Here is a 27,973-nt window from a genome sequence, read left to right as displayed (position 1 = left end):
GGCCCTGCTCCTTGCTGGAATGTGGAAATGTGGGTCTCGCCTTCCTCTGTGTATGGGGGGTGAGGGGGGGTCGGGGGGTCCCCGGGCTTTGGAATATGACAGCAGATAGGAAGCTGTGGCCAGACTCAAGGTTGCTGCGGAGCTTGGAGAGGGAGGGGGAGGAGGAAGAGGGGGGTGAGGAAAAGGAGGAGAAAGGAGGAGGAGGAGGAACGGGAGGAGGAGGGAGAAGAGGAAGAGGAGCAGGGGGAGCAGGAGGAGGAGGAGAAAGAAGAAGAAGAAGGAGGAGGAGGAGGAGGAGGAGGAGGAGGAGGAGGAGGGGGAGGGGGAGGAGGAGGAGGAGGAGGAGGAGGAGGGGGAGGAGGAGGAGGAGGAGGGGGAGGAGGAGGAGGAGGAGGAGGAGGAGGAAGGGGAGGAGGAAGGGGAGGAGGAGGAAGGGGGAAGAAGAAGAAGAGGAGGAGGAGGAGGAAGAGGAGAAGGGGAAGAAGAAGAGGAGGAGGAGGAAGGGGAGGGGGAGGAGGAGAAAGAAGAGGAGGAGGAGGAGGAGGGAGAAGAAGAAAAAGAAGGAGGAGGAGGAGGAGGAGGAGGAGGAGGAGGAGGAGGAGGAGGAGGAGGAAGATATTATGATTGCTAGAGTTGATCTGCCAAAAAACAATCTCTGTGGCCACCTCTCGTCCTCTGAGCCCTCCCTCCCTTCTCCCTTCTTTCCCTCGTTTCTTCTCTGTCCTTCCAGCTGGCACTGAGGCCAGCACTCTCGTCCCATTTGCTGACTCTGCTGGGGCGCTACCACTCGAGCCACACCTCCAGCCCAGAGTCGTGCTGTGAGGGAGAGCCGCGTCATCTGCGCCCTCAAGGAAGCTCGGCTCATCCCCCCCCCAAAAAAAAAAACCCTCACCCAAAAGTGACTTCAGCCTGGGCCCTGGTAGCTCACACCCGGCGCCCTAGCTACTCAGGAGGCCAAGATCCGGAGGATCGTGGTTCGAGGCCAGGTAGGACAGGAAAGTCCGTGAGACTCTGATCTCCCAGGAACCACCAGAAAACCGGAAGTGGCGCCATGTCTATGGCTCCAAGGGGTCTAGCGCCAGCCTTTGGCACAAAGAGGCTCAGTCAGGAACAGCGCCCAGGACGTGAGTTCAAGTCCCAGGACCATCCCCCCCAAACACACACAGTTAAACAAGGTTTCACACACTGGCTCAGGAAGTGGGGGACCCCCCCACACACAGTTAAACAAGGTTTCACACATTGGCTCAGGAAGTGGGGACCCCCCGGCTCCCCATTCCCTTTGAGGCCACAAGTGGGTGCCAAGAAACACCCTTCACCCCAGAGAACCCACATTCTTTCTTGTACCCCATCTTTCTGTGGGGACACCGTGCTGGGCAGAGCCAGGGCTGAGGCAGCTGGACAGAAGTTGGGGTGTGGGTGGGGGAGGGAGGAAGTTCCTCAGACAAAGGAGGGAGGGTGGGCAGCACACAGGACACCCCACTTTGAGCGGGTGAACCCCCACAGTGCAAGACCCTGCCCTCCCATCCCCTCTCCCTCCCTCCCTCCCCCCTCTCCCCCCCTCTGACTCCCAGGAGCTCCTGCCAATGGCTGTCCCCCCCTCCACCCCCCAAGTGACTTTCGGGGCTGCGTCAGCACCGGGTAAACAAATGACCGAGCGACAGCCCCCCTTCTTCTCCCCCTCCCTGCTCCCCCCTCCCCGGCGGCTGCTATTTAAGAGGCAGCCGCAGGCTCCCGCCCACCCTGCACCTCAACTTGGCTCAGCTCTCGGGGTGCTGGCCAGCTCGGCTCGCTGGGCACAGGCGGGGAGGAGAGGCAGGAGCGCGGGCTGCACCCCAATTCCCAAGGTGAGTGTTGGGGTGTGGGATGAGGGCAGGGAGAGCCACAGGGGCAGAGCCATCCGTCTCTGATGGTGGCTTCCATTTGGGGGACCCCCCCTGTACCCCGCCACCAGCAGCACCCCGTTTCTCCTCTGGCTTTCCCGTGCTGTGTGTGTGTGTGTGCACACGGGTCACGGAGCAGAGCCCGGGGCTGACACACACGTGTGTGCATCCTGCGTTCATACGTGTCATGTGTTCACATGCGTGTGTGCATGTGTGCATGTGCATGCATACGTCCAGAGCCGTGCATGTGTTCACACCCGACCCATGTCGTAAATAGCATGGGGGTGCCCTGCTTTGGGGAGTTCCCTTGTCAGCTTTCTTGCTTATTAAGCCAATTTTGGGGGGGGCTTTCCCAGAAGTGAGCCATCCTGGGTACTTTTGGGGGTCAGTGGGGAAGCGGCGGGTGGAGGAGGTGCAGATGCCCGGCTTTAACTCCTGTGTCCTGAGCCGGCTGATTTCCCAGCCAGAGGGGGACCCCGGGTGGGGGCAGGGGTTCAGGGGGGCAAGGGGTGTGGGGGGACTGGAAGGCTGGGCAAGGACTCGCGATGGAGTTGTTTTCGATCTTTCTCTTTCTAATGCTGAGTTTTGCCCTCGGAGAAGCCGTGTGGTGGGGGGTGGGGAGGGTGGGGGGCCGATGTGTGAAATGGGGTCTCTCTTTGCTGTCAGCTTTTATTTGAGGTTGAAAAGCATCTCTGGTCTGGGGGAAAGGGCTTTCTCCCAGAATGTGTTCACCTAACTGTCTGTCTGTCTATGCATCCATCCACCCATCCATCTACCCATTCACACATCCATCCATCCACTCATCCATCCATCCTTCCTTCCTTCCATCCACCCACCTATCCATTCATCCATCCACCCGTCCATCCATCCATCCATCCTTCCTTCCTACCATCCACCCATCCATCCATCCACCCACCCACCCACCCACCCATCTACCCATCCATCCATCCATTCTTCCTTCCTGCCATCCACTCATCCATCCACCCACCCCATCCATCCATCCATCCACCTATCCATCCACCATCCACCCATCCATCCACCCACCCTTCCTTCCTTCCATCCACCCATCCTTCCTTCTTTCCATCCACCCACCCTTCCTTCCATCCACCCATCCATCCACCCATTCACTCATCTATCTATCTATCTATCTATCTATCTATCTATCTATCTATCTATCTATCTATCTATCTATCTATCTATCTGTCTATCTATTTATCTGTCTGTCTGTCTGTCTGTCTATCTATCTATCTATCTACTATCTATCTTTCGATCACTCTATCATCTCCGTCTGTCTGTCTCTGTCTCCCCGCCCCCATCTTCCCGCAATCTCCACTCGCGGTCGGAGCGCTTCCTCCAACTTCAGGGAAGTGCGGGCGGCGCTTCCTCCCCGTGGGAGCGGGGCGGGGCCCTGAGCCGGCCCCGGGGACATGGGATGCGGGGTCCCAGGGTGCGGGGATCCCGGGGGGTCCCGGGGTGCGGGGTCCCGGGGTGCGGGGTCCCGGGGTGCGGGCTCCCGGGGTTGGGGTCCCGGGGCTGGGGTCCCGGGGCTGGGGTCCCGGGGTGCGGGGTCCCGGGGTTGGGGTCCCGGGGTGCGGGGTCCCGGGGTTGGGGTCCCGGGGTTGGGGTCCCGGGGCTGGGGTCCCGGGGTGGGGGTCCCGGGGTTGGGGTCCCGGGGTGCGGGGTCCCGGGGTTGGGGTCCCGGGGTGGGGGTCCCGGGGTTGGGGTCCCGGGGCTGGGGTCCCGGGGTTGGGGTCCCGGGGTTGGGGTCCCGGGGTTGGGGTCCCGGGTCCCCGCGGCCCCCTCACCCCCCCCCCCGTCCCGCAGATGCGCTGGGCGCTGGGCCTGTGCGCGCTGCTGGCCGCGCTGGCCGCCTGCGCCCCGGAGCCCGCGGGCCCCGCCGAGCCGCCCAGGCCGCGGCGCGACGCCGACGCCGACGCCCGGGACCCGGACCGCGACCGCGCGCTCGGGGCGCTGCTGGCGAGGGCGCTGCTGCACGGACGGCGAGGTGAGCGCGCGAGGGCGGCTGCGCCCCGACCCCGCGCCCCGACCCCGCGCCCCGACCCCGCGCCCCGACCCCGCGCCCCGACCCCGCGCCCCGACCCCGCGCCCCGACCCCGCGCCCCGACACTGCTCCCCGCGCCCCGACCCCGCGCCCCGCGCCCCGACACTGCTCCCCGCGCCCCGACCCCGCGCCCCGACACTGCTCCCCGCGCCCCGACACTGCTCCCCGCGCCCCGACCCCGCGCCCCGACACTGCTCCCCGCGCCCCGACACTGCTCCCCGCGCCCCGACACTGCTCCCCGCGCCCCGACACTGCTCCCCGCGCCCCGACCCCGCGCCCCGACCCCGCGCCCCGACACTGCTCCCCGCGCCCCGACACTGCTCCCCGCGCCCCGACACTGCTCCCCGCGCCCCGACACTGCTCCCCGCGCCCCGACCCCGCGCCCGGCCTGCGCCCCGACCCTGATCCCCAACACTGCTCCCCCTGCTCCCCTGCTCCCCCTGCTCCCCCCGCTCCCCCTGCTCCCCCTGCTCCTCCCCTGCTCCCCCTGCTCCTCCCCTGCTCCCCCTGCTCCCCTGCTCCTCCCCTGCTCCCCCTGCTCCTCCCCTGCTCCCCCTGCTCCTCCCCTGCTCCCCCTGCTCCCCCTGCTCCTCCCCTGCTCCCCCTGCTCCTCCTGCTCCCCCTGCTCCTCCCCTGCTCCTCCCCTGCTCCCCCTGCTCCTCCCCTGCTCCCCCTGCTCCTCCCCTGCTCCCCCTGCTCCCCCTGCTCCCCCTGCTCCTCCCCTGCTCCCCCTGCTCCTCCTGCTCCTCCCCTGCTCCCCCTGCTCCTCCCCTGCTCCCCCTGCTCCCCTGCTCCTCCCCTGCTCCCCCTGCTCCCCTGCTCCTCCCCTGCTCCCCCTGCTCCTCCCCTGCTCCCCCTGCTCCTCCCCTGCTCCCCCTGCTCCTCCCCTGCTCCCCCTGCTCCTCCCCTGCTCCTCCCCTGCTCCCCCTGCTCCTCCCCTGCTCCTCCCCTGCTCCTCCCCTGCTCCCCCTGCTCCTCCCCTGCTCCCCCTGCTCCCCCTGCTCCTCCCCTGCTCCCCCTGCTCCCCCTGCTCCTCCCCTGCTCCCCCTGCTCCTCCTGCTCCTCCTGCTCCTCCTGCTCCTCCTGCTCCCCCTGCTCCTCCTGCTCCTCCTGCTCCCCCTGCTCCTCCTGCTTCTCCTGCTCCTCCTGCTCCCCCTGCTCCCCCTGCTCCCCCTGCTCCTCCCCCTGCTCCCCCTGCTCCTCCCCTGCTCCCCCTGCTCCTCCCCTGCTCCCCCTGCTCCTCCCCTGCTCCCCCTGCTCCTCCCCTGCTCCCCCTGCTCCTCCTGCTCCCCCTGCTCCTCCCCTGCTCCTCCCCTGCTCCTCCCCTGCTCCCCCTGCTCCCCCTGCTCCTCCTGCTCCCCCTGCTCCTCCTGCTCCTCCCCCTGCTCCTCCCCTGCTCCCCTGCTCCTCCCCTGCTCCCTCTGCTCCCCTGCTCCCCCTGCTCCTCCCCTGCTCCTCCCCTGCTCCCCCTGCTCCTCCTGCTCCCCCTGCTCCCCCTGCTCCTCCTGCTCCTCCCCCTGCTCCTCCTGCTCCCCCTGCTCCCCCTGCTCCTCCTGCTCCTCCCCCTGCTCCTCCTGCTCCCCCTGCTCCTCCTGCTCCCCCTGCTCCTCCCCTGCTCCCCCTGCTCCTCCCGCTCACAGACACACACAGACACACAGACAGAGACATACACACAGACACAGACACAGAAACACACAGACACACACACAGAGAGGAGGCAAGAAAGGGAGAGGGGAAGGGACAGGGAGGGAGGGGGAGGGGAGGAGGTTTCACCACAAAAAGCATCTGAAACCCCATGAAGATCTCAGCGAAACGAATATTCCAGAGCGGGGGTCGTGTCTTCCCCAGGGGTTCGAGGCCACGGGGTGGGGGTGGGGGGGTGCACGCTGGAAAGGGGGTGACCCTGGGCAGGATGCCCAGCCCCCCCCAGCCACATGGGCTGGGAAGGTGGCTCAGTGGTAGGGTGCTTGCCTTGCATACCTGAGGCCCTGGGTTCGATTCCTCAGCACCACATAAGCAAAAAGAAAAAAGCCAGAAGTGGTGCTGCGGCTCAAGTGGTAGAGCGCTAGCCTTGAGCTGAAGATCTGAGGGACAGCGCCCAGGCCCAGAGTTCAGGCCCCACGACTGGCACAAATAATAACAGCAACAAATGAAGGCAGGGCAGGTGGGGATGGCCGTGTCTGGGGGTGCCCTCCTCACCCCCCCCTTCTGGCCGGGCAGCCCCCGCCGGCCGCATGTCCCTCCTGAAAACCCTGCAGAGCCTGGAGCCCGGCCACAGGATCAGCGACCGCGACTACACGGGCTGGATGGACTTCGGCCGGCGCAGCGCCGAGGACTACGACTAGGCCTCGGCTCCTGGGCCTCCTCCCCCATCCCCGGGCCTCCTCCCCCATCCCCGGGCCTCCCTCCCCCGGGCCTCCTCCCCCATCCCCGGGCCTCCCTCCCCCGGGCCTCCTCCCCCATCCCCGGGCCTCCCTCCCCCGGGCCTCCCCCCCAGGCCTCTCCCCCCAGGCCTCCCTCCCCGGGCCTCCCTCCCCGGGCCTCCATCCCCCAGGCCTCCTCCCCCGGGCCTCCATCCCCCAGCCTCCCCTGGGGACAGCGGACACAGGAATGGAAACCCGCGCCCCTCGCCCCCCTGTGGCTGCGGTCTGACCTTTTTTGAAGTCTCCACGGATCAAGCTGGTCCTGTGAGCCCTGCCCTCCCCAAACATGACATGCAGTTACCTCCGCGTGTGTAGCTGGCGCTGCGGATCAGTGGAGACGCTGCTCGGCCACCCGCGGCCGCTGGCTGCGCTGTAATAAAGCGATCGCATCCGGCCTCCCTGGGCGTTGGCGTCTCAGTCTCTGGGGTTCAAGGATGAACCCCCCGGCCCAAGATAGGATGGGGGTCCACGGAGACCCCCACCCGCAGCGGGGGGGTGTGATCGGGCCCTGAGCCCCCCACCGTCACCCCGAGGTGCTCCGAGCGCGGGAACTGCGGGCGCCTCGGTCAGGGGGCGTCCTGAGGTCAGGGGTGAGGGGTTCCAGGTCACACGCGGCGCTGGGGGTCGGGGGTCACGCCCCGGGCCTCTGCTCCGTCATCTCCCAGGTCAGGGGAGCTGCGCCCCGCGGTCCCGGCGTGCCCCGCGCGCCCTCTGCCGGGTGGGGAGGGGAGCTGCGCCCCGCGGTCCCGGCGTGCCCCGCGCGCCCTCTGCCGGCGGGGAGGGGAGCTGCGCCCCGCGGTCCCGGCGTGCCCCGCGCGCCCCCTGCCGGGCGGGGAGGGGAGCTGCGCCCCGCGGTCCCGGCGTGCCCCGCGCGCCCTCTGCCGGGCGGGGAGGGGAGCTGCGCCCCGCGGTCCCGGCATCCCCCGCGCGCCCTCTGCCGGGTGGGGAGGGGAGCTGCGCCCCGCGGTCCCGGCGTGCCCCGCGCGCCCTCTGCCGGGCGGGGAGGGGAGCTGCGCCCCGCGGTCCCGGCGTGCCCCGCGCGCCCTCTGCCGGGCGGGGAGGGGAGCTGCGCCCCGCGGTCCCGGCGTGCCCCGCGCGCCCTCTGCCGGGCGGGGAGGGGAGCTGCGCCCCGCGGTCCCGGCGTGCCCCGCGCGCCCTCTGCCGGCGGGGAGGGGAGCTGCGCCCCGCGGTCCCGGCATCCCCCGCGCGCCCTCTGCCGGCGGGGAGGGGAGCTGCGCCCCGCGGTCCCGGCGTGCCCCGCGCGCCCCCTGCCGGGCGGGGAGGGGAGCTGCGCCCCGCGGTCCCGGCGTGCCCCGCGCGCCCCCTGCCGGCGGGGAGGGGAGCTGCGCCCCGCGGTCCCGGCGTCCCCCGCGCGCCCCCTGCCGGCGGGGAGGGGAGCTGCACGGCGCAGGCCCGGCGCGCCCGGCCGTGAGGAACTCTGGGTGGCGCGCGGACGCAGTGATCGTACCAACGTCGCAGCTGTTTATTGTTTGCGTGATAGAGATTTGTCATATAAAATAGAGAGTCCTGTCGTGTCGGCGCCGCCCGAGGCGCCCCGGCCCCCGCCGCCGTCCCTCTGCACGCGAGGAGGTCAGGGGTCACGACCCCTCCCGGGTCACCCCGCGGCCCCGGCGTCTCCGCCCTGCTCCGCGGCGGGTCCCGGTGGCTGACGGGAGGTGGGCGGTCCCGGTGGCTGACGGGAGGTGGCTTCCCGCGCTGACTGACGCTGGGGAGAGGCCACGGCGCATGCGCGGGCCCCGGGTGGGCGTGCTGCGCGCGCAGGGTCACGCGCGTTCTCCTCTCGTGACCCCGCCCCCCCCCCCCCGCTCCGTCTTTTCCCGCCTTTTTTCTTTTCTTTTTCTTCTAGAAAAAAAATACATTCCGAGTGGAAGGTCCGTGTGGAGGCGGCGGCGGAAGCGTCCGGAAGCTTCTGGAAGGCGGCGGGAGGGGGGAGGGGGGGTGAATAAATAACCGACGGGACGGACGGACGGCAATAAATTAAGAAAACGCGGTCAGCGCGGGCCGGGCCGCGCGGGCAGCGGCGCGCCCATGAGCACGCCCGAGGCGAGCGCGGCGGGGGCCCTGGCGGCCAGGCCGGCGCCCACCATGGCGGGGAGGCTGCGGTTCCTGCGGAGCCCGGCGGCGGGGGCGTGGCCGGGGGCGTGGCCGGCGGCGGGGGCGTGGCCGGCGGCGGGGCGGGGCTGCGTGGCCGGAGGGGGCGTGGCCACGCCCAGGCGCCGCACTTTGTCCACGAGGCCGAGGCCAGCGGCGGCGGGCGCGCGGGCGGCGGGCACGCGCACGCTGACGTCGGTCTGGCTGGCGCGCGCGTGCACGGCGCGCAGCACGGAGCGCGCGGGCCGCGAGGCCAGGAAGGCGTCGGGCGGCGGCGGCGGCGAGGCGGGCGGCGGCGAGGCCGCGGGGGCGGCGGCGGCGGCGGGCGAGGCGGGCGGCGTGGCGGGCGGCGCGGGCCGGCGGGCGCGCGGCGAGGCGGGCGGCGCGTACACGGCCGCGGAGATGCCGCGCTCCTGCAGCAGCCGCACCAGCCCCAGCGACGTGCTGGTCGTCGTCGTGGCGTCGCGCGCGTTGGTGAAGGACTCGGCGGCGCGCACGCGGCGCGGCCTCCGCGGGGGCGCGGGCGCGGGGTGCGGCGCGGCGGACGGCGGCGTCACGGGGCCGGGCGCGGGGCCGAGGCTGCGGAGGGGGGGGAGACAGAGAGGGCAGAGGTCAGCGAGGGCACAGGGCAGAGGTCACGATGGACGCGGGGAACGCGGGGTCTCCGGCCTCAGCTCCCCCACCCCCATTTGATGTGTCCTGAGCCCGGTGCGGGGCACGGGGAGGGAGGGAAGGGGGATTAGGGGGCTCACGCCTGCCACCCCAGCTCCTCAGGAGGCTGAGATCGGAGGATCGCGGTTCAAAGCCAGCCCGGGCATGAAGTCCATGAGACTCTGATCTCCCATGAACCACCAAAAACCGCAAGTGGCGCCGTGGCTCAAGTGGTAGAGCGCCCGCCTTGAGCTGAAGAGCTGAGGGACAGCGCCCAGGCCCAGAGTTCAAGGGCCAGGACTATAGAAAAGGGGGGTGGGGGAAAGGAGGGAGGGGAGAAGGGGAGGGGAGGATGGAGGGGAGGGGAGCCCCCGCCCTGAGCAGGGCACCTGCTCCAGAGGCTCCATTCTGAGCAGGGGTCTGCAGTGACCAGACAAAGGTGACCCCCACCCTGGGGTCGGGGGGAGGAGTGGACAGTCCACTCCACAGCAAGCACATGGCGGGGGTCCCCCACACAGGGGCTGACCCCCCCCATCCGTGGGTCAAACCACACAAGCTGGGGACCCGGGAAGGGAGCACACAGCCGGGAACACAGTGAGAACGAGTCACAGCAGCCGCCAGGGTTAAAGAAACCAAACACACCACGACGTGGAAACGGACACGGGCCGACCACGGTCACTGTCGGCTTGCAAGAGGCAGAAGGTTCTAGACTGAATCACCCTGCCTGGCTGGCCAGTCTCCCCCCATTCTCTTTGCCCGTTCCCTTGGCTAAAACTTTAGCTCCCATCTTTTTCTGGTCCCCAGATAGGGAGATCTCTAACGTCTGAGGGCAGCCTGAGGCCTGTGTGATTTTCGGGGGCCCCATCACCCCCGAAATAGAGGAGCTGGGCCCATGTTGTTTAAAACAAAATTAACAACATCTCCCTTTCCCAGACATAAGCCAGGGGAGGGGGACGGCAGGAATCAAGATGGAGAAAATAGGGATACAGGGGAGGCCTTTAGGCCATTGGCCCAACCTCTTGGCTTTGTCTGGGGTGGGTTGTGGGGTTTAAATAAGAGTTCAGATACATTTGGGGAGGTCTTTAGGTCATTGGCCCAAGCTCTTGACTTTGTCTGGAGTCGGTTGTGGGGTTTAAGTAAGAGTTCAGATACATTAGGGGAGGTCTTTAGGTCATTGGCCCAACCTCTTGGCTTCGTCTGGAGTCGGTTGTGGGGTTTAAGAGTTCAGGTAAGTTAGGGGAGGTCTTTAGGTCATTGGCCCAAGCTCTTGGCTTTTTCTCAGAGCTGGCTTTGTCTCGGGTGGGTGGTGGGGTTTAAATAAGAGTTCAGGTAAGTTAGGGGAGGTCTTTAGGTCATTGACCCAAGCTCTTGGCTTCATCTGGGGTGGGTCATGGGGTTTAGATAAGAGTTCAGATAAGTTAGGGGATCAATAGTTAGGGGGCTCAGGGCACGGCCACAGAGACACACAGAAGCTGGAGTCCCTGGATTAGTGGCGGCCAGACGTGCAACACACACAGATCCTTCTGGATGCCCCTGCCAGGGCTCGGCGGGCAGGTGGGCAGGCGGCTCACCCCCGCCTCCCAGCCCGCTCACTGCCTTGCCTGTGGGTTTTAGACTTTCTGCCCTATGTGTCCTCTCAGCTCAACGGGGCATGGGCTGCTGCGTCGACCTCCTCACATGACCTGCGGAGAATCAGTTCATCGTTTAAGGGGTTCTGGGGGTGGGGTGTGAACTCCACTTCCTACACTCTGCATCACCTCAATTCTTGCTAGGGTCTCCTTTGTTTTTGCGGTTGTTGGTCCTGCTGGGGCTTCGGTGCTGTCCCTCAACTCTTTTTTGTTCAAGCCTAGCACTCTACAGCTTTGAGCCACAGCACCACTTCTAATTATCCCATGGTTCATTGGAGATAAGAGTCTCACAGACTTTCCTGCTCAAGGCTGGCTTTGAACCAGCGATCCTCTAGATCTCAGCCTCCTGAGTAGCTGGGATGACAGGTGTGAGCCACCAGCACCTGGCTTCATTGTTTTATTCTTTCTTTTTTTAATTCATGCCATTCCTGGGGCTTGAACTTGGGGCCTAGGCACTGTCTCTGAGCTCTTGCACTCAAGGCTGGTGCTCTACCCCTTGAACCACAGCACCACTTCTGATTTTCTGGTGTGTCATTGGAGATCAGATTCTCATGGACTTTCCTGCCCTGGGCTGGCCTTGTACCACGATCCTCCGATCTCAGCCTCCTGAGGAGCTGGGATGACAGGTGTGAGCCGCTGGTGCCTGGCTTGGAGTTGGCTTCTTCTTTTTAAATGAGCCTTTCGACTGGGATCTCTCCACCACAGGACCACACTTCTGCAAAGAGGGCCGTGCCCTGCGGCGCCGCCCACCCTCGGGGGGGAGGGCTGTCCCTTACCTTGGTGTGACCCGTGTGAGCTCATCAGAAGGGTGCAGGATACGGCAGGTGGTGAAGGTGAAGGTGGAGTTGGTCTGTGACATGCATTTCCCGGGGTGGTGCGCTAGATTCGGGGAGGAGGGCAGGGGAGGGGAGGGGGGAAATAAAAACATATTCCTTGCATCCAAGTAAACCACGAGCAAAACAACCCCAAATTCCAGCACAGCCCCCCACTCCCAGATGCAAGAGGCAAAGAGGCGAGCCTTGTTAGCTGGAGGTAGGCAAGGAAGGGAAGATCTGAACTGTCCTGGGTGGAAGGCAGTCTCTCAAAAGTAAAATGTGTTGGTTTTTTTAATTTGTCGGTCACGGGGCTTGAACTCAGGGCCTGGGCACTGTCCTTGGGCTTCTTTGTGCTCAAGGCTGGTGCTCTACCACGTTGAGCCATGGTGCCAGTTCCGATTTTTGAGTGGTTCATGGGAGAGAAGAGTCCCATGGGGACTTTTCTGCCCGGGCTGGCCTCGAACCGTGATCCTCCAGATCTTAGCCTCCTAAGTGGCTACCGGTATCTGGCCAGAAATAAAACACATTTTGAGGGGCACTAGTTTGTGGGGGAAGGGAGCTCAGCTTTCCACCCAATCCAGATCAGACGTTGCTCATTAGTGGGTTAATTTGGGGAGGGGCGCAGTAGTGGACCCAGCTCAGGATTGGACAGGTAAATTTACCGTTCTGGGTAAACAGTTTCCCAGCATTCCTGCACACAGGTTGGACAGGGCTGCTTCTCGGGCCATTTTTTCATTTCTTTCTCTCTTTTCTTTTTATGTTTGTCAGTAATACGGGGGCTTGAACTCAGGACCTAGGCCCTGTCCTTGAGCCTCTCTGGGCTCAAGGCTGGCGCTCTACCACTTAAGCCACATCTCCACTTCTGGCTTTTGGGTGGTTCCTGGGAGATAAGAGTCTCCTGGGGAACTTTTCTGCCCAGGCTGGCTTTGAACTGCGATCCTCTAGATCTCAGCCTCCCGAGGTAGTGAGAATGACAGGAGTGGGCTGAGGGCGCCCGGCACGCTTTGCTTTGTTACCAGTTTTTTTCCACTGGCAAACGCATTGCCAAAATGTTGCCCAGGGCCAGGCGGTGGGAGAGGGAGGTACTTGGCTCCTGGAAGGGGGGGGAATTCCGGGATTAGCTGGTTCCACTACCATGCCTGTCATTACCATGGCAGAAGGCGGTGACCACAGTACCTCAGAACAACAACAACCCAGCGAGGGTTTAGACTGGGGGGGGGGTCCCCTTGGGTGGCCACAGCTCAGGAGCAGCATCGAGTCTGATCCCCGAATCTCCCCAGTCTAGACTCTGCCCCCCCCCTGCTGTTTAGCCATGTTCAGAATGCTCTCCAGCTCTCAGCCTTTGAAGGGAGCTGGGGAGATGGGCACCGGGTGGCCGCCCCACCCCACCCCCAGACACCCCACAGATGGTGGTTGTTGTTCCTGTGGCTAACGGCCGAGTGAGGCGTGCGTGCGGGAGTGAACTGGGGAGCCAGTGGGGGACAGGGATCTACAGGAGACATCACGATCACTGGGGGGGGGGGAGGCATCCATTCAGAACTCAACCAGCGTCGTGGGGGAAAAGAAAAAGAAGAAGGAAGAGAAAGAACAACAATGTGGCATCTACAAGCATGCACAAGGAAAGGGCAATGAGGAGCTGGCCCTCCCCACCCCACCCCAGCAGCTAGTTCAACTCCCAGAGAGACTTTCCAGAACAATCAGAAAACAGATGAGGATTTTTTCCCAGAGGCCAGGGGGATTCAAAGGCTGCGAGCTAGAACCTTCTAGCTCTTTATTGGTGAATTTTCCCTCTTGGGTTCGATTTTAAAAGATAAAAGGAAAAAGGAAAAAAAAAAGAGCACAAACCAAGAACTAAGAGATACAACAACAAATACACGAGAATGTCGAGGAGAAATGAAGTTTGTAAAACGAGGGTAGGAAGCAGACAAGGGGGGAGGAAGGAAGGAAGAGGGTGACACAGACCAAGAAGGGATTGTAGCCCAACTGTACAACTACTCAATAACCATAATAATGATAAGAATAAGAATAATGTAGAGACATAAATTGAAGGCAGGGTGGAAAAACCAGAAAATAATAGTGACACAGGCCCTGGCCCCTGGCCGGGTAGCTTGTACCTCCTGAGAACAGATACTTAGCCATCGGGGAAGAACCATGTGGAAAGCAGGAACACAAAAACAAACCAGCCTTTATGAATCCTGGTATTTCCCAAATAAGAACACAATGGTGTTTGGGACATGGGATGATGAACGAGAGAAAATTCTGGAGGAAAATCGGGAATTTAAAAAAAAAAAAACAACTATGAGGTAAAGCGAACTTCCGACTGCAGGAAGGATCTGGAAACAAAAGCAACAGAGGAGCCCCCAAAGAAGCGTTCCCCCACCCCGCCCCCAATAAACAGGAATGATGGGAGTTAATTTGGAAAAGGCAGGGAGAGAGAGATGGATGGGACAGACCTCCTAGAGAGAGACTGAATGGAAATCCACAAGGACACCACGGTTAGGAGAGAGACAGACATTTAAAAAAAAAAAAAAAACAAATTAAAAGAAAAAAATACAAAGCGAGGCTAGATGTTTAAAAAAAGTCCTTGAAACCCAACGTGAAGATTACAACCCACCAGGCGCACACACACACACACACACACACACACACACACACACAATACTTGTCTCCATGAGGTGTTCGAGTCCCCTGATTGCACCACAGATCATGATCTGAGCAGTTGCCCATCTGACCCCAGAGGGCTGGGGCAGGGTGGGGGAGAAGAGGAGGCTGCTAAAAAAATCACAAGTTCACCCAATCACAAGTTCACCACCACCACCACCACCACCAGTTTGCCAAGATCGACAGCTTTCACAGATCAATGGCGCTCAGAGAGGATGGGCGGGTCGGACGCGTGCCTGCACAGGCTCTCCACAGGTCACCTTGGGTGGCGGCCGGGTGGTGGCTGCGGGGCGCTCCCTTGGGAGAAATGAACATGGACATGGTGAGCGACCAAGAGCTCCTTGGCCTTGACCACTGCCACCCCCTCGTCACCACCCCTCCAGGCTGCCACCCCCTTGCCTGGGGTGCTCACTTCAGCCCTTCTGTGTCATGGCCGGGTTTCCAACTCCCAGGATGCCCTGCTCTCTCTTTGGCTGGCTTTGCTTAGTCAAGGGAGGCCTGGTGCCCTCACCACTTAAGCCATGCCTCCAGTCCAGCCTTTTGCTGGGTGGTGGTGGTCAAAATTGGGAGGAAAATAGTCTCATAGATTTTTTGTGTGTGTGTGGTTTTTTGTTTTTTTTTCGTTCTCTGCCCGGTGTTGGCTTTGAACGGCAATCTTTAAGATCTCAGACTTTTTTATTTTTGCCAATCCTGGGGCGTGAACTCAGGGCCTGGGCGCTGTCCCTGAACTGCTTTTGCTCGAGGCTGGCACTCTACCACTTGAGCAACAGCGCCACTTCTGGTTTGAGTTGTTTGTTAGACATGAGTCTCACAGCGTTTCCTGCCCGGGCTGGCCTCGAACTGTGATCCTCTAGCCCTCAGCCTCCTGAGTAGCTAGGATGACATCGGTGTGAACCACCAGCACCTGACTGGACCTACTCTTGTTTTTCTCATTTTTAGCAGCCTCTCTCCTGTCTCCCAGCTTTGGGGCTCTGTGGGGTCCCCGGCACCTCCAAGAGGAGACGGGAGAGAAGAAGTTGGGGCTGCATGTGTGGTCTACACCAACAAGCAAACCCCAAAACAAAACAAAAAACAACAGATCAGAGCTGCACAGTGGACACGCAACCACTCCCCACGCGGGACGCACAGGGACACGGACAGAAGCGACGGGACAAGAGCATCACTGTGACAGAAGAGAGACGAGAGAATGGCCCAGGCCGCTGCTCCTGGGAGCGGGTGAAGTGGACAGGGCTCGTGGGGGGGCCCTCACCAGACCCCTCCTCCTCCTCCTCCTCCTCCTGCGCGGCGGTCGGCTCCCGCAGCTCCTCGGAGGCCGCCTGAGGCCGGCGGGGGTAGCTTCGGCCGCTGGCCAGGGGCGCGGGGGTCCAGGGCCTCTCCTCACCTGAGGCCTGGGGGCGGCGCTGGGCGGGCGTGGAGGTAGCTGGGCCCGGGAGGGGCAGGTGGTCACCTGTGTCGTCTTCCTCCAGGTCGTTCAGGCTGTACACCTCAACCAGGTCCACGTCCAGTGTACGGAAGCCCTTGGTGACCACCCCGGGCCGGGGGTCGAGGATGCCCCCGAGGTGAGGCTGTGCCAGCTGCTGCCAGTGGTGTAGAGTGGCGGAACCTGCCAGAGGAGGGGGGGGAGGAGAGAAAATGGGGGGGGGTGAACGTGGCCCAGACCCCTCAGAAGTACCCCCGGGTGGGTGAATCCTGACATTGCATGCACAGGGGCACTGCAGGCCGGGGTCATCTGGCCAGCAAGGCCGACTGCTATACCCTGCCCCGCCAGGAGGGGGAGCTGGGGAGCTGTTTCCCCCCACACTTTTTTAAAATTAAATGAATACTATGCTATGCTATGTGTCTGTAAGAGAGAGAAGAGAGACAAAGAATGGCTCCTAGGTCTGAACTCAGGTCTTGGGCACCATCTTGGAGCTTCTTTTGCTTAAGGAGAGTGCCTCGATCACGTGAGCCATGGCTCCACTTCAGGTTTTCTGGTGGTTCACTGGGGATCAGAGTCTCATGAGCTTTTCTGACTTTGAACCGTGATCCTCAGCTCTCAGCCTCCTGAGCAGCTGACAGGTGCGAGCCACAGGTGCCCGGCTGCTTTTTTTTTTTTTTTTTTTTAAAAGACCAGCACCTCTCTTTGTAATTGGAATGTGCTGTGGAAATCTTGGGAGGTCAGATGGAGACACGAGGCTGCCAGCGTTGTTTAAAGGCCCCAATGCAACGCCCGTCCAGCTGCCACAAATCAGCGGACCACGAAAATGAAGCGGGTGAGACCGACGCTGAGGGTGGGCGCCCCCCCCCCACACACACACATTTGCAAAGTGCAGACTCGCAGTATTCTTTTGCATGGAGAAGTGCAATGCAGAATTGTGAACAACCATCTCAAACACGTATGGGTTCTCAGGCTGAGAGACAGAAACAACAGAGCCGTGAAGGCAAGGGGCAGTGAACAGGGTAGCTCCTGACAGCACTGGCTGTGGGCACAGGGAGAAGTTTATATACCCAAAGAGAGAAAAAAATGAATAGGAAAGAGAAGAAAGGAAGAGAGAGAAAAAAATGGAAGGAGAAAGAAAAAAGGAAGGAAAGAAGGAGAAAGGAAGAAAGAAGAGGAAATAAGGAAGAAGGGGTAAAAAAGGAAGAAATGAGTGAACAGAGAAAGAGAAAGAGAGGAAGGAAAAAGAAAAAAGGAAAGGAAGAAGGGGAAGAAGGAAAGAATCAATGGAGGAAAAAAGCAATGAAGGAAAGAAAGAAGGAGAAAGAAGAGGAAATAAGGAAGAAGGGGAAAGAAAAAGGAAGAAATGAATGAACGGAGAAAGAGAAAGGAAGGAAGGAAAAAGAAAAAAGGAAAGGAAGAAGGGGAAGAAGGAAAGAATCAATGGAGGAAAAAAGCAATGAAGGAAAGAAAGAAGGAGAAAGGAAGAAGAGGAAATAAGGAAGAAGGGGAAAGAAAAAGGAAGAAATGAATGAACGGAGAAAGAGAAAGGAAGGAAGGGAAAAGAAAAAAGGAAAGGAAGAAGGGGAAGAAAGAATCAATGGAGGAAAAAAGGAAGCAATGAAGGAAGGAAAAGAGAGAAAGGAGGAAGAGAGAGGAAGGAAGGAAGGAAGAAAGAAAGGAAGAACAGCACAAGGAAGGGAGGAAGAGAGGAAAGGAAGGAAGAGCGAAGGGAAGGAGGCAACAGCGGGAGACCAGCGAGCTGGCCCCGCCCATCGCCCCGCCCCGTTCCCACGGGCGCCAGGCCCCGCCCCGCCCCGCGCTCCTCCAATCAGAACGCGCGCGCTCTGCGCATGCTCGGAGAGCCATTTAAAGGTTTGCCCGGCCGCTGGGGCCTGGGAGGGAGAGGGCGGCGGGTGCCCGCGCCCGGGGGCCCGCCCGGCGCGGTCACCTTCCAGCGGCTTGACGATCTGCAGCTTCTCGGGCAGGAAGCAGCGGCTGCCGAAGGACATGGCGGAGCCGGCGGTGAGCGCGCCCAGCGAGGCCAGGCTCCCGGAGGGCGAGGGCGGCCCCTCGGCCAGCCGCCGCAGCTTCCGCTCCTGCTCCTCCTCGAAGAAGCGCCGCTCCGACAGCAGGTTCTCCCGCCGCAGCGACAGTCGCCGCAGCGCCGTCTCCAGGTCGTGCGAGCCCGGCGTGCCCGGCGTGCCCGGCTTCTTCCCGAGCTCCTCAGCCCTGCGTGAGGGGCGGGGCGGGGCCGGCGTGAGGGGCGGGGCCGGCGCGAGGGGCGGGGCCGACAGGGGGAGGTGGCGGGGAGGGGCGGGGCCAGCATGAGGGGCGGGGCCGGCGTGAGGGGCGGGGCGGGGCCGGCGTGAGGGGCGGGGCCGACAGGGGGAGATGGTGGGGAGGGGCGTGGCCGGCGTGGGGGGCGTGGCCGGCGTGAGGGGCGGAGCCGACAGGGGAGGTGGTGGGGAGGGGCGTGGCCAGCATGAGGGGCGGGGCCGGCGTGAGGGGCGGAGCCGACAGGGGAGGTGGTAGGGAGGGGCGTGGTCGGCGTGAGGGGCGGGGCCAGCTGTGGGCGGGGCCTGCTGGCAGGGGGTGGGGTGAGGGGCGGAGCCGACAGGGGGAAGTGGCGGGGAGGGGCGTGGCCGACAGGGGGCGTGGCTATTGGTAGAATGAGGAGTGGTGCTGGAATGAGGGGCATGACCACCAGGGGGCAGGATGTGGCTGGTGGGCGTGGCATAGTGAGGTGGGTGTGGCCAGTGGAGGGGGGCGGGACGAGGGGCATGGCCGGTGTGGGGAGAGCCACGGGCAGCACTGGGGTGGATGTGGTGGTGTGTGCATCTATCTGCACGTGCATGTCGGTATGTGGTGTGCATGTGTTGCATGCATGTGTGCGTATAGGTCTGTGTGACTGTACATGTCGGTGTCTGTGCGTCTTGCGTGTTATATGTGTGTATTGTGTGTGTGTGTGTGTCTGCGTGTATATGCGTGCCATGTATATTCATGTGTTGTGCCTCCTGCATTCGGCTCAGTGACACAGCGGGGCTGGCCGGGGGCGCTGGTGTGTGCCTGTGTATTTACCTGCGTGGTAGTGTGTGCCCGTGTGCGCCCGCGTGTGGAGGCTAGGGTGTGAGGATGGCGGGTGGAGGCCGGCCCGGCTCGCTCACCCCAGCTCGGCGGCCTCGGTCTCCAGGATGAGGCTGTTGGTCCTGTTGTCCAGCAGCACGTTGCCCACGTCGCTGCCGTAGAAGCTGGACCGCGGGGTGCTCACGCAGCTGGACAGCAGGGAGCTCATGGCGGAGGACTGGTTGGAGCCGGGGATGTTCATGGGGGACGGGGTGAGTGATCGCTGCTTCACCACCTGGTTCATGTTCCGCACCGCCTCGAACACGCGCTTCTGGTGGCTGCGGGGCACGGGAAAGCAGCCGGTGACCGGGGAGTCACAGCTGGGCGGGCGCCCGGCCGCGCAGGAGCAGGCTGAGATCTGGAGGATCGCAGTCCGAAGCCAACATGGCAGGAAAGTCTTGTGAGACTCTTATCTCCCATGAACCAGCCAAAAGAACACAACAGAACTAAAGTGGGCTTAAAGTGGTAGAGCGCTACTAGCCTTGAACAGAAAAAGCTCAGGGACGGAGCCCCAGGCCCTGAGTTCGAGCCCAATGCTTCCTCCCATCCACCAGGGCACAAAAATAAATAAATGTCCTCTAGGACCAGTTCTGCGTTGCCCCTTGGGTGCTGGGGGCTTCATTCACAGTAGGAAATCAGAAACCAACCTCCACATTCTAATCTGCCCAACATTCTAATCTGCAGTGTTGTACTTAGGCGATATATTATAGCCAGTGTGGTAGCTCACGCCTATAATCCCAGCTACTTGGGAGATAATAAGAGGAGGGTTGAAGTGTGAGACCAGCCCCATGTCTCAAAAAATAAAACATATATAAATAAAAAAGACAAGAGTAGCAGCACATGCCTGTAATCCCAGCTACCTGGGAAACAGAAATAGGAGGATTACAGTTCTAGGCTAGCCCTTTGACCAAAGTTGAGACTTTCAAAGAAAAAAAAAAAAAGGTCGGGGCTGGGAAGGTGGCTCAGTGGTAGAGCGCTTGCCTTGCATGCATGAGGCCCTGGGTTCGATTCCTCAGCACCACATAAGCAGAAAAAGCTGGAAGTGGCGCTGTGGCTCAAGTGGTAGAGTGCTAGCCTTGAGCTGAAGAGCTGAGGGACAGTGCTCAGGCCCAGAGTTCAGGCCCCACAACCGGACCAAAAAAAAAGAAAAGAAAAGGTCTAGGGGTGTGACTCAAATGGTCCAGCACCTAGCCCTGTGGTACCTTAGTATCTGACAATAAATAAATGGGGACCAGGAAAAACAAATCACAGTTACAATGATTTGCTATGGGGCTGGAGCATGGGGATGAGGGACAAATACTACTGCTAACTTTGTGTGTGTGTGTGTGTGTGTGTGTGTGTGTGTGTGTCTGTCTGTCTGTCTGTCTGTCTGTCTGTCTGTGTGTGTGTGCACGCCAGTCCTGGGGCTTGAACTCAAGACCTAGGTGCTATCCCTGAGCTTTTGTGCTCAAGGCTGGTGCTCTACCATTTAACCCAACACCTCCACCTCTGGCTTTTGTTTTTTTACTGGTTCATTGGAGATAATGAGTCTCTGGATTATTCCTCCCCACCTCCAGGCCTGACCTCCAACCTTGATCCTCAGATCTCAGCCTCCTGAGTAGCTAGGATGGACAGGCTGCTTATCTTTCTGAAGTCGGGCTCACGGTCTTGAACTGTAGCACGACTGAAGGAGGCTGAGATCCGGAGGATCGTGGTTCAAAGTCAGCCTGAGTGTAACACCTGCCTGTAGCTTTTGAACAACGCCCCTCCCCCCAACCCCAGGCTCACTCTTGAGCCAGGCCTCTGGAAAGTTCAGAAGTCTTAAAAAACCCACGGGGCCCCTACGTGATGTCCGGAGCATCCGGGTCCTCGAGCTGCAGTTCCTTGCGCATGCTCCCCTCGATCTCGGCCGCCAGGGAGTCCTGGGGGGGGAGACAGAAAGCGACATGTTGGTGAGCCCACCCAGAAGGACGTTCTGTCTGAAACAGGGGTGGAGGCGGCTGGGAGCGCCTCCCAAGCAGAAGCCTCGCACTTTTTTTTTTTTTTTTTTTTGTCGGTCGTGGGGCTTGAACTCTGGGCCTGGGCGCTGTCCCTCAGCTCTTCAGCTCAAGGCGAGCGCTCTACCACTTGAGCTACAGCGCCACTTCCGGTTTTCTGGTGGTTTATTGGAGATAGGAGTCTCACGGTCTCTCCTGACCGGGCTGGCTTTGAACCGCGATCCTCAGATCTCAGCCTCCTGAGTAGCTAGGATTACAGGCGTGAGCCACCAGCGCCCAGCTAGCCTCGCACTTTTGCTTAGATTTTTTCTTCTTTTCTTTTTTTTTTTTGCTCTACCAACTCTGAACCACACCTCCACTTCTGGCTTTTCCTGCTTCCTTGGAGATAAAAAGAAGTCTTGTGGGGGTGGGGGGGGGGTTAGTTGAAGTCTTTCATTCCAGCTACTCAGGAGGCTGAGATCTGGAGATCACCGGTTCAAAGCCAGCCCGGGCAGGAAAGTCCGTGAGACTCTTATCTCCAATAAACCTCCAGAAATAAATCTTCAGAAAACTGGAAGTGGTGCTGTGGCTCATCGTGGTAGAGCGCTGGGCTTTTGCCAAAAGGCCCTGAGTTCAAGCCCCACTATCAACGAATGAATGAATGAATGCATGAGTGAATGAATGAATGAAAACCTGACATGGCAAGGGCCGAGGTCAGGAGGTCAGGGCGGGAGGAGGGATCTAGAAGGGAGGCTGGGCTCACCATCGGGAAGAGGCCCAGCGAGTGGTAGCGCCTGGATGTGGTGTTGGGCATGGTCTTGTTGCGCAGGTTCTTCAGCTCTTCCTGCGCTTCGTGGAGCATCTCCATGCACTCGGCATACTTGTCCTCCAGCTCCCGGAGCTGCGGGCAGGAAGCACGTGCATGCCTGTGAGCAGCCAGGTGCACACGCCTCCCCTCCTCCACACCCCCCACCCGTGAGAGCTCAGACAGTACAGCGTTAGCCCTGAGCACAAGGGCTTGAATGGTAGGGCATTAGCTCTGAGCACAAGGACTTGAGCGGTAGAGTATTAGCCTTGAGCGGTAGAGTATTAGCCCTGAGCACAAGGGCTTGAGCGGTAGAGTATTAGCCCTGAGCACAAGGGCTTCAGCGGTAGAGTATTAGCCCTGAGCACAAGGGCTTGAGCGGTAGAGTATTAGCTCTGAGCACAAGGACTTGAGCGGTAGAGTATTAGCCTTGAGCGGTAGAGTATTAGCCCTGAGCACAAGGACTTGAGCGGTAGAGTATTAGCTCTGAGCACAAGGGCTTGAGCGGTAGAGTATTAGCTCTGAGCACAAGGACTTGAGCGGTAGAGTATTAGCCCTGAGCACCAAAGCTTAGACGGTAGAGCGTTAGCTCTGAGCACAAGAAATTCAGAAGAGACCTTGGGATGGATCACATTCAGGGCCTATCTGGGGGGCTGGGACTGACACCCCGGGTCCCAGTCTGAGGCCCCGAGGACACAGGGCCGGAGCACGCACCTCGGCTGTAAGCTGGCGCTGGGCATCTTTGGCGGCCCCCAGGTGCTGGACCAACTCCTCATTTTCCACGGCACACTGGACTCAGCAAAGACAAGGTGTGTTCGTGGGTAAGGTGCTGTGGCTTCTGGTGGCTGGGGACCCTGTGGACCCATTGCCCTTCCCCCACCAAACGTGGGCCTGAGCCCACAGGAAGTGTGTACCCCCCACCCTTCTGTGGGTGCCAAGTCTATTTCCTCTCCTCCTCATCCCTTCTTTCCTGCATTTCCTCATTCCCCTAGGATCCAGAGGATCGAGGTCCTGAGCCCTCATCCATTCTGCTGCTCTAGCAGTTCCTTGCATTTTCGGCCTTACCAACTTCTTCCCCCTGAGCCCCAGAGCTTTCCTGCCACCCCCAAAGCCTTCCCTCGGGTCATCTGCCCATCATCCCAGCCACTCAAGAGGCTGAGATCGGGAGGATCATGGTTCTAAGCCAGCCCGGGGGACCAAGAAAGTCCGTGAGACTCTGATCTCCCATGAGCCACCAGAAAACCAGAAGTGGGGCCATATATGGCTCAAAATGGTAGAGCACCAGCCTTGAGTGAAAAGGAGCTCAGAGATAGCGCCCAGGCCCCGAGTTCAAGCCCCCCACGACCGACAAACAAAACAAGAAGCAAACAAAGCGGTTACTGCTTTGGCCTTCTTCTGCAAGTCCACGATCTGGGAGAGCAGGTGCGTGATCTCCTCCTGCTGGCGGGCGGCATCTTCCGTCTTCTTGGCCAGTTCCTCTGAGATGCTGGCGATCTGCACGTTTGCATCTCCTGGGACCAGAGAGGGAGAAAAACAAATCACAGGAGGGGCTGAGTTACAGGGGAAAGTGCACCAAGTGAGTGAAAAAGGATTTTTATGTTTTTGCAGGTGGTAGGGCTTGAACTCATGGCCTGGGCGCTGTCCCTGAGCTGCTTTTGCTCAAGGCTGGGTGCTCTACCACTTGAGCCACAGCATCACTTCTGGTTTTCTGGTGGCTCATGGGAGAGAAGAGTCTCACGGGCTTTCCTGCCCAGCGTTGGCTTTGAACCGCGATCCTCTCGATCTCAGCCTCCCAAGTAGCTGGGATGACAGGAGAGATCCACCAGCGCCCGGTGATTTTTACACATTGTTAACAAGCTGGGCTTTTTCTTATCTCTGAGTCTAGCACAGGCATGAAATCATCCCCATATTCCAATCCAAAGCCAAAGTGGAAATCCTCTATCAATCTCAAGGAGAAAGGCTGATCAAGCCGGGCGCCCACAGCTCACGCCTGTCATCCCAGCTATTCAGGAGGCTGAGATATGGAGGATTGCGGTTCGAGACCAGCCCGAGCAGGAAGATCTGTGAGACTCTCATTTCTAATGAAGCACCAGAAAATGAAGTGGCGCTGTGGCTCATACTGGTAGAGCCCTCGCCTTGAACACAAAACCTTAGGGACAGTGCTCAGGCCATGAGTTCAAGTCCCATGACCAACCCAAAAAGAAAAAAGAGAGAGAGAGAGAAGGGGGGAAGATGTCTCACAGGGTCAGGAGAAGCTTCTAGATCTAAAAGACACGTATTCCTGGAAACCACAGGCGGGCAAGGATGATGTTGGTGAAATTTAAAGCCAGGGCAGGCGGGGAATTCGGAGAGACAGTTTTATCTCCAGTAAACCAGCAAAAAAAAAAACCCAGAAGTGGAGGCGTGGCTCAAGGGGTAGCGCACCATCAGCCCCAAAATAAATAGAACAAAAGGTGGGTGCTGGGGGCCAGGGGGGGACCACAGATACGCACTCAGCTCCTTCACGCAGTCGCTGACCAGCTGCTGCTCCTTCTCTTCGTAGGTGATGGTCTCTGTCTTCAGCTGGCAGGCCTGGGGAGGGGAGGGGGGAAGGGGAGGGAGAATGGGGGGGGGTGAGGGCTACAGCATGGGCCAGGGCCTGAGGAGCTGCCAGCCAACCAACCCTTGTGAACACGCTGAAATGTACAAAAGCGCCGCTCGCTCCCTTCCCCGGCCACCAGGGGGCGACACGCGGGACCAAGGAAATGGAGTGGTTGATGGCTGATTTTCCTCCCTGTCTGTCTTGCCGGGCTCACAGTATGCCCGCCACTCGGCGGTGTGGTGGCACCGAGGAGCCTGCCCGGTCCAGGGGGCCGAAGCCGGGTAAGCAAGACCGGTCGTGTGGTCATATGAACTAGCTAGTGTTAACTGTGCAACTACTACATGCCAGGCGATACAAGACGCCATATATATATATATATATTCATAACATACATGGTATTTACATTTTACGTCTTTACATTTACATATTTTATGTATTATATATAATTATATGTACTGATAATGTCTCACCTGTGGTGAAATAACCACAAGTTATTTATATAGATGATGTATATCTTTGTTTATGTGTGAGAGGTATTTACATTTTAGGCATTTACATTTAGCAACTCTATCCATTTATGAAATGGTGTAAAATAATTCACCTGGGGTCAAAGGACCCCCAGGTTATCTATGTATATTTGCAACATATATTTACATTTTGTGCGTTTGCGTTTATGTATCTTGTAGAATAATATATCTATTTCACCTATGCTGAGGTAAGCGCAGGTGATTTGTATAGATGATGTAGAAAGCCGGGCGCCGGTGGCTCCTGCCCGTCATCCTAGCTACTGAGGAGGCTGAGATTGGAGGATCGCGGCTCAGAGCCAGCCTGGGCAGGAGAGTCTGTGATTGGGGGGGGCGGGGGGCACCGCACCTCAGATCGGAGGACCACATTCTCTTCTTCCAGATCTTTCAGCTTCTTCTGCAGCGAGTCTAGGTGAAAGTAGTTCTGCACGGAGGATGAGGACTCGTTTCTCTTCAGCCTGCGGGGGGGGGGGCGGGAAGATGGCCGCGCGTAAGGGAGGAGCCGTGGGCATGGGTTTGGGGTTTTTTTTTTCCCTCCAGACCCGTGGTTGCCTTGTAGGGACACCCAGGATTAAAGCATAGAATGTTCCAGAAGCTTAGTGCAGTGGATGGCTTTTGTTTCATATTAAATCATGTATGTTAGTGGGGCTGGGAAGGGGGCGGCCCTGGGTTCAAGTCCTCAGGACCACATCCACAGAAAAAGCTGGAAGTGGCGCTGTGGCTCAAGTGGTAGAGTGCTAGCCTTGAGCTGAAGAGCTGAGGGACAGCGCCCAGGCCCAGAGTTCAAGCCCCAGGACTGATTAAAATATAATAATATATTTGATTATTTTAGACTAAATAATTTATTATTTCATGTGTGCAGTATAATCAATTAGTATTGTTCTGAATTAATTACAACTACATTGTGTTCTAATTGTAATATAATAACAACATAATTATGATACTTACAACTGTATAATAACATGTTAAAAATTATGGGTTTTTTTTTCTTTTTTTTTGGGGGGGGGTCCAGTCGTGGGGCCTGAACTCTGGGTCTGGGCGCTGTCCCTCAGCTCTTCAGCTCAAGGTTAGCGCTCTACCACTTGAGCCACAGCACCACTTCCGGCTTTTTTCTTTTTGCTTATGTGGTGCTGAGGAATGGAACCCAGGGCCTCAGGCATTGCAAGGCAAGTGCTCTACCACTGAGCCACCTCCCAGCCCAAAAATAATGTAGATTATATGTGTTAATTACTCTTGTTTTAATGTAGTTACTACCAGTTACTATTTCTACAATATAATGCAATATAAATATATTATAATTATGTAGTAACATACTTACTATTATTGCAATGTGAAACAATACAATGCAAATGTAACTTATTATATGTTTGTATTATATAATACGACCTATAGTTTATTATATCTATAATCATAATATAATTACTATTATTGATTGCCATTATTACTATATAATTCAAACACAATATAAGTATACTATGTAATTGGTAATGTATTACAATTATTCCTACTTATTATTATATAATAATTGTTCCGTGTTCATTACTAATATTATTTCATGCAAACATTATTACTGCTACTGTTACCTTGTATGTGTGTGTGATTGTGTGAGTGTGTGTGTGTGTGTGTGTGTGCGTGTGTGTGTTTGAGTGTGTGTGTGTGTGTGTGCACGCAGGTACTGTACAACAGCCTTAGCTTTGTCACTCAAGGCTGGTGCTCCGCCACTTGAACTATCATCTTAGCGACTCAGGAGGCTGAGATCCAGAGGATCGCGGTTCAAAGCCAGCCCGAGCAGGAAAGCCCGAGAGACTCTTATCTCCGATGAACCACCAGAAAACCGGAAGCGGCGCCCAGGCCTAGAGTTCACACACACACACACACACGCACACACGCGCGCACACACACAGGGTGGAGGGAGATCCGCCCAGGGCCAGGCTCCGACAGTCCCACCGCCATGCTGGGTCTGTGGTGTTGGGGACCCCACCCAGCGCCGGGGCCCCGGGCGCTCACGGCGTGGAGCACACGGACTCGGGCTCGCTCTCCTCGGCCGCGCTGGTGTAGAACTGCAGCAACTCGTCCTTCATGGACAGCTCGTGGCGGAGCTGGGACACCTGCGCGGAGACACGGGGCAGGTCGCGGGTGTGTGAGAGTGTGTCCTGGGGCTTGAACTCGGGGCCTGAAGGCTGAGGTTTTTCACTCAAAGCTGGTGCTCTACCACTTGGACCACGCTGCCACTCCCAGCTGGCTTTTTTTGCTGGTTAAGTGGAGATCAACAGTCTCACAGACTTTCCTGCCCGGGGCTGGCTTTGAACCACGATCCTCCGGATCTCAGCCTCCTGAGTAGCTGGGATGACAGGGGCGAGCCAGCCACCTGCCCCCAGGTAGTCTGGCCGAGCATGGAGGGTGTGGTTGGAGTCTGGATTGAGGGCAGAGGGCTGTGCCCGCCTTCCCCCTGCCCCCTCCCCCCCCAGCCCCCCTCCCCACCCCACCCCCTCACCTCCTCTCGGATGTGCTCCACCTGCTCCTCCAGCAGCTCATTTCTCTCAGTCAGCGTCTTGTTCTTCTTCAGCAATGACTGGCCGATCCGCGCGGCCAGCTCCAGGTCCCGCTCTTTCTGCGGAAAGAGCAGGGGAGAGCTGGGGCCCAAGACCGACCGACTGACCAACCCGCCAAAAGCCCGGTGCAGAATGCAGGCCAGGGCTCACGCCTGCCATCCCAGCCGCTCAGGAGGCTGAGATCCGGAGGATCGCGGTTCAAAGCCAGCCCCGGGCAGGAAAGTCTAAGACTGCTATCTAAGCAGCAAGAAAAAAAAAAACACTTCAAGTGGAGCTGTGACTCAAGTGACAGGGACTTTTTGGGGGGGAGGGATAAGGTGCAGGGGAGCCAAGAAAGAGTTTAAGCCCAGTACCCACAGAGATAGACAGACAGACAGATACACAGACAGACACAGATAGACAGGCAGATAGGTAGACAGACAGATACATATGTACATACATACATACATATATACATACACAGATACAGACAGACACACAGGCAGACAGATACACAGATAGAAACATATACATACATACACAGACAGACACAGATAGGCAGACAGGCAGATAGATATACAGACAGGCAGACCGAGAGACAGATAAATACATACATATATACAGACAGACAGACAGACACAGATTGACAGGCAGATAAATAGACAGTTAGATAGACAGACAGACAGACAGACATGGATAGATAGCTTGATAGATGGATGGATGGATAGATAGCTTGTTGGATGGATGGATAGGTAGGTAGATAGATAGATAGATAGATAGATAGATAGATAGATAGATAGAT

At 59.2% G+C, this 27,973-nt stretch overlaps 2 protein-coding genes across 14 annotated transcripts in view; one reads left to right on the top strand and one right to left on the bottom strand.

Annotated features, from left to right (window-relative positions):
* The first annotated feature begins 1,714 nt into the window (after window positions 1-1,714).
* Cck (cholecystokinin) lies at window positions 1,715-6,763 on the top strand. The gene is made up of 3 exons (XM_070017424.1): window positions 1,715-1,844; window positions 3,705-3,885; window positions 6,163-6,763. The coding sequence occupies exons 2-3, from the start codon at window positions 3,705-3,707 to the stop codon at window positions 6,285-6,287; spliced, it is 306 nt and encodes a 101-aa protein (XP_069873525.1). The 5' UTR covers window positions 1,715-1,844; the 3' UTR covers window positions 6,288-6,763.
* Window positions 6,764-7,827: 1,064 nt separating this feature from the next.
* The window catches only part of Trak1 (trafficking kinesin protein 1), a 34,318-nt gene continuing 14,172 nt past the window's right edge, over window positions 7,828-27,973 (bottom strand). For 3 of the 13 annotated variants that reach the window (XM_070017500.1, XM_070017495.1, XM_070017494.1), the window contains 13 exons: window positions 27,135-27,251; window positions 26,648-26,748; window positions 24,990-25,098; window positions 24,028-24,106; window positions 22,916-23,046; window positions 22,250-22,324; window positions 21,494-21,631; window positions 20,600-20,676; window positions 18,817-19,053; window positions 17,601-17,881; window positions 15,482-15,835; window positions 11,533-11,635; window positions 7,828-9,056 (listed from right to left, as the gene is read on the bottom strand). In XM_070017500.1, coding sequence (XP_069873601.1) covers window positions 8,378-9,056; window positions 11,533-11,635; window positions 15,482-15,835; window positions 17,601-17,881; window positions 18,817-19,053; window positions 20,600-20,676; window positions 21,494-21,631; window positions 22,250-22,324; window positions 22,916-23,046; window positions 24,028-24,106; window positions 24,990-25,098; window positions 26,648-26,748; window positions 27,135-27,251 — 2,481 coding nt within the window. In that variant the 3' untranslated portion in view covers window positions 7,828-8,377. Of the gene's footprint in view, window positions 9,057-10,729; window positions 10,811-11,532; window positions 11,636-14,468; window positions 14,530-15,481; window positions 15,836-17,600; window positions 17,882-18,816; window positions 19,054-20,599; window positions 20,677-21,493; window positions 21,632-22,249; window positions 22,325-22,915; window positions 23,047-24,027; window positions 24,107-24,989; window positions 25,099-26,647; window positions 26,749-27,134; window positions 27,252-27,973 lie in introns of those variants that run through there. The other 10 variants (XM_070017501.1, XM_070017497.1, XM_070017496.1 and 7 more) reach the window with 6 other exon arrangements.

The sequence above is a fragment of the Dipodomys merriami genome, unplaced genomic scaffold, assembly GCF_024711535.1.
Source record: "Dipodomys merriami isolate MVZ:Mamm:240054 unplaced genomic scaffold, mDipMer1.0.p SCAF_125, whole genome shotgun sequence".
Lineage (NCBI taxonomy): Eukaryota > Metazoa > Chordata > Mammalia > Rodentia > Heteromyidae > Dipodomys > Dipodomys merriami.
Note: the sequence above shows the minus strand (reverse complement) of the source record. Positions and strands in the feature narration are given on the sequence as shown.

Bases quoted from the DNA above. Each gene is read 5' to 3' on its own strand.
- Cck (XM_070017424.1), top strand. From the start codon at position 3,705: ATGCGCTGGGCGCTGGGCCTGTGCGCGCTGCTGGCCGCGCTGGCCGCC. The intron at 3,886-6,162 runs GTGAGCGCGCGA...CTGGCCGGGCAG, and splicing joins GCTGCTGCACGGACGGCGAG to CCCCCGCCGGCCGCATGTCC.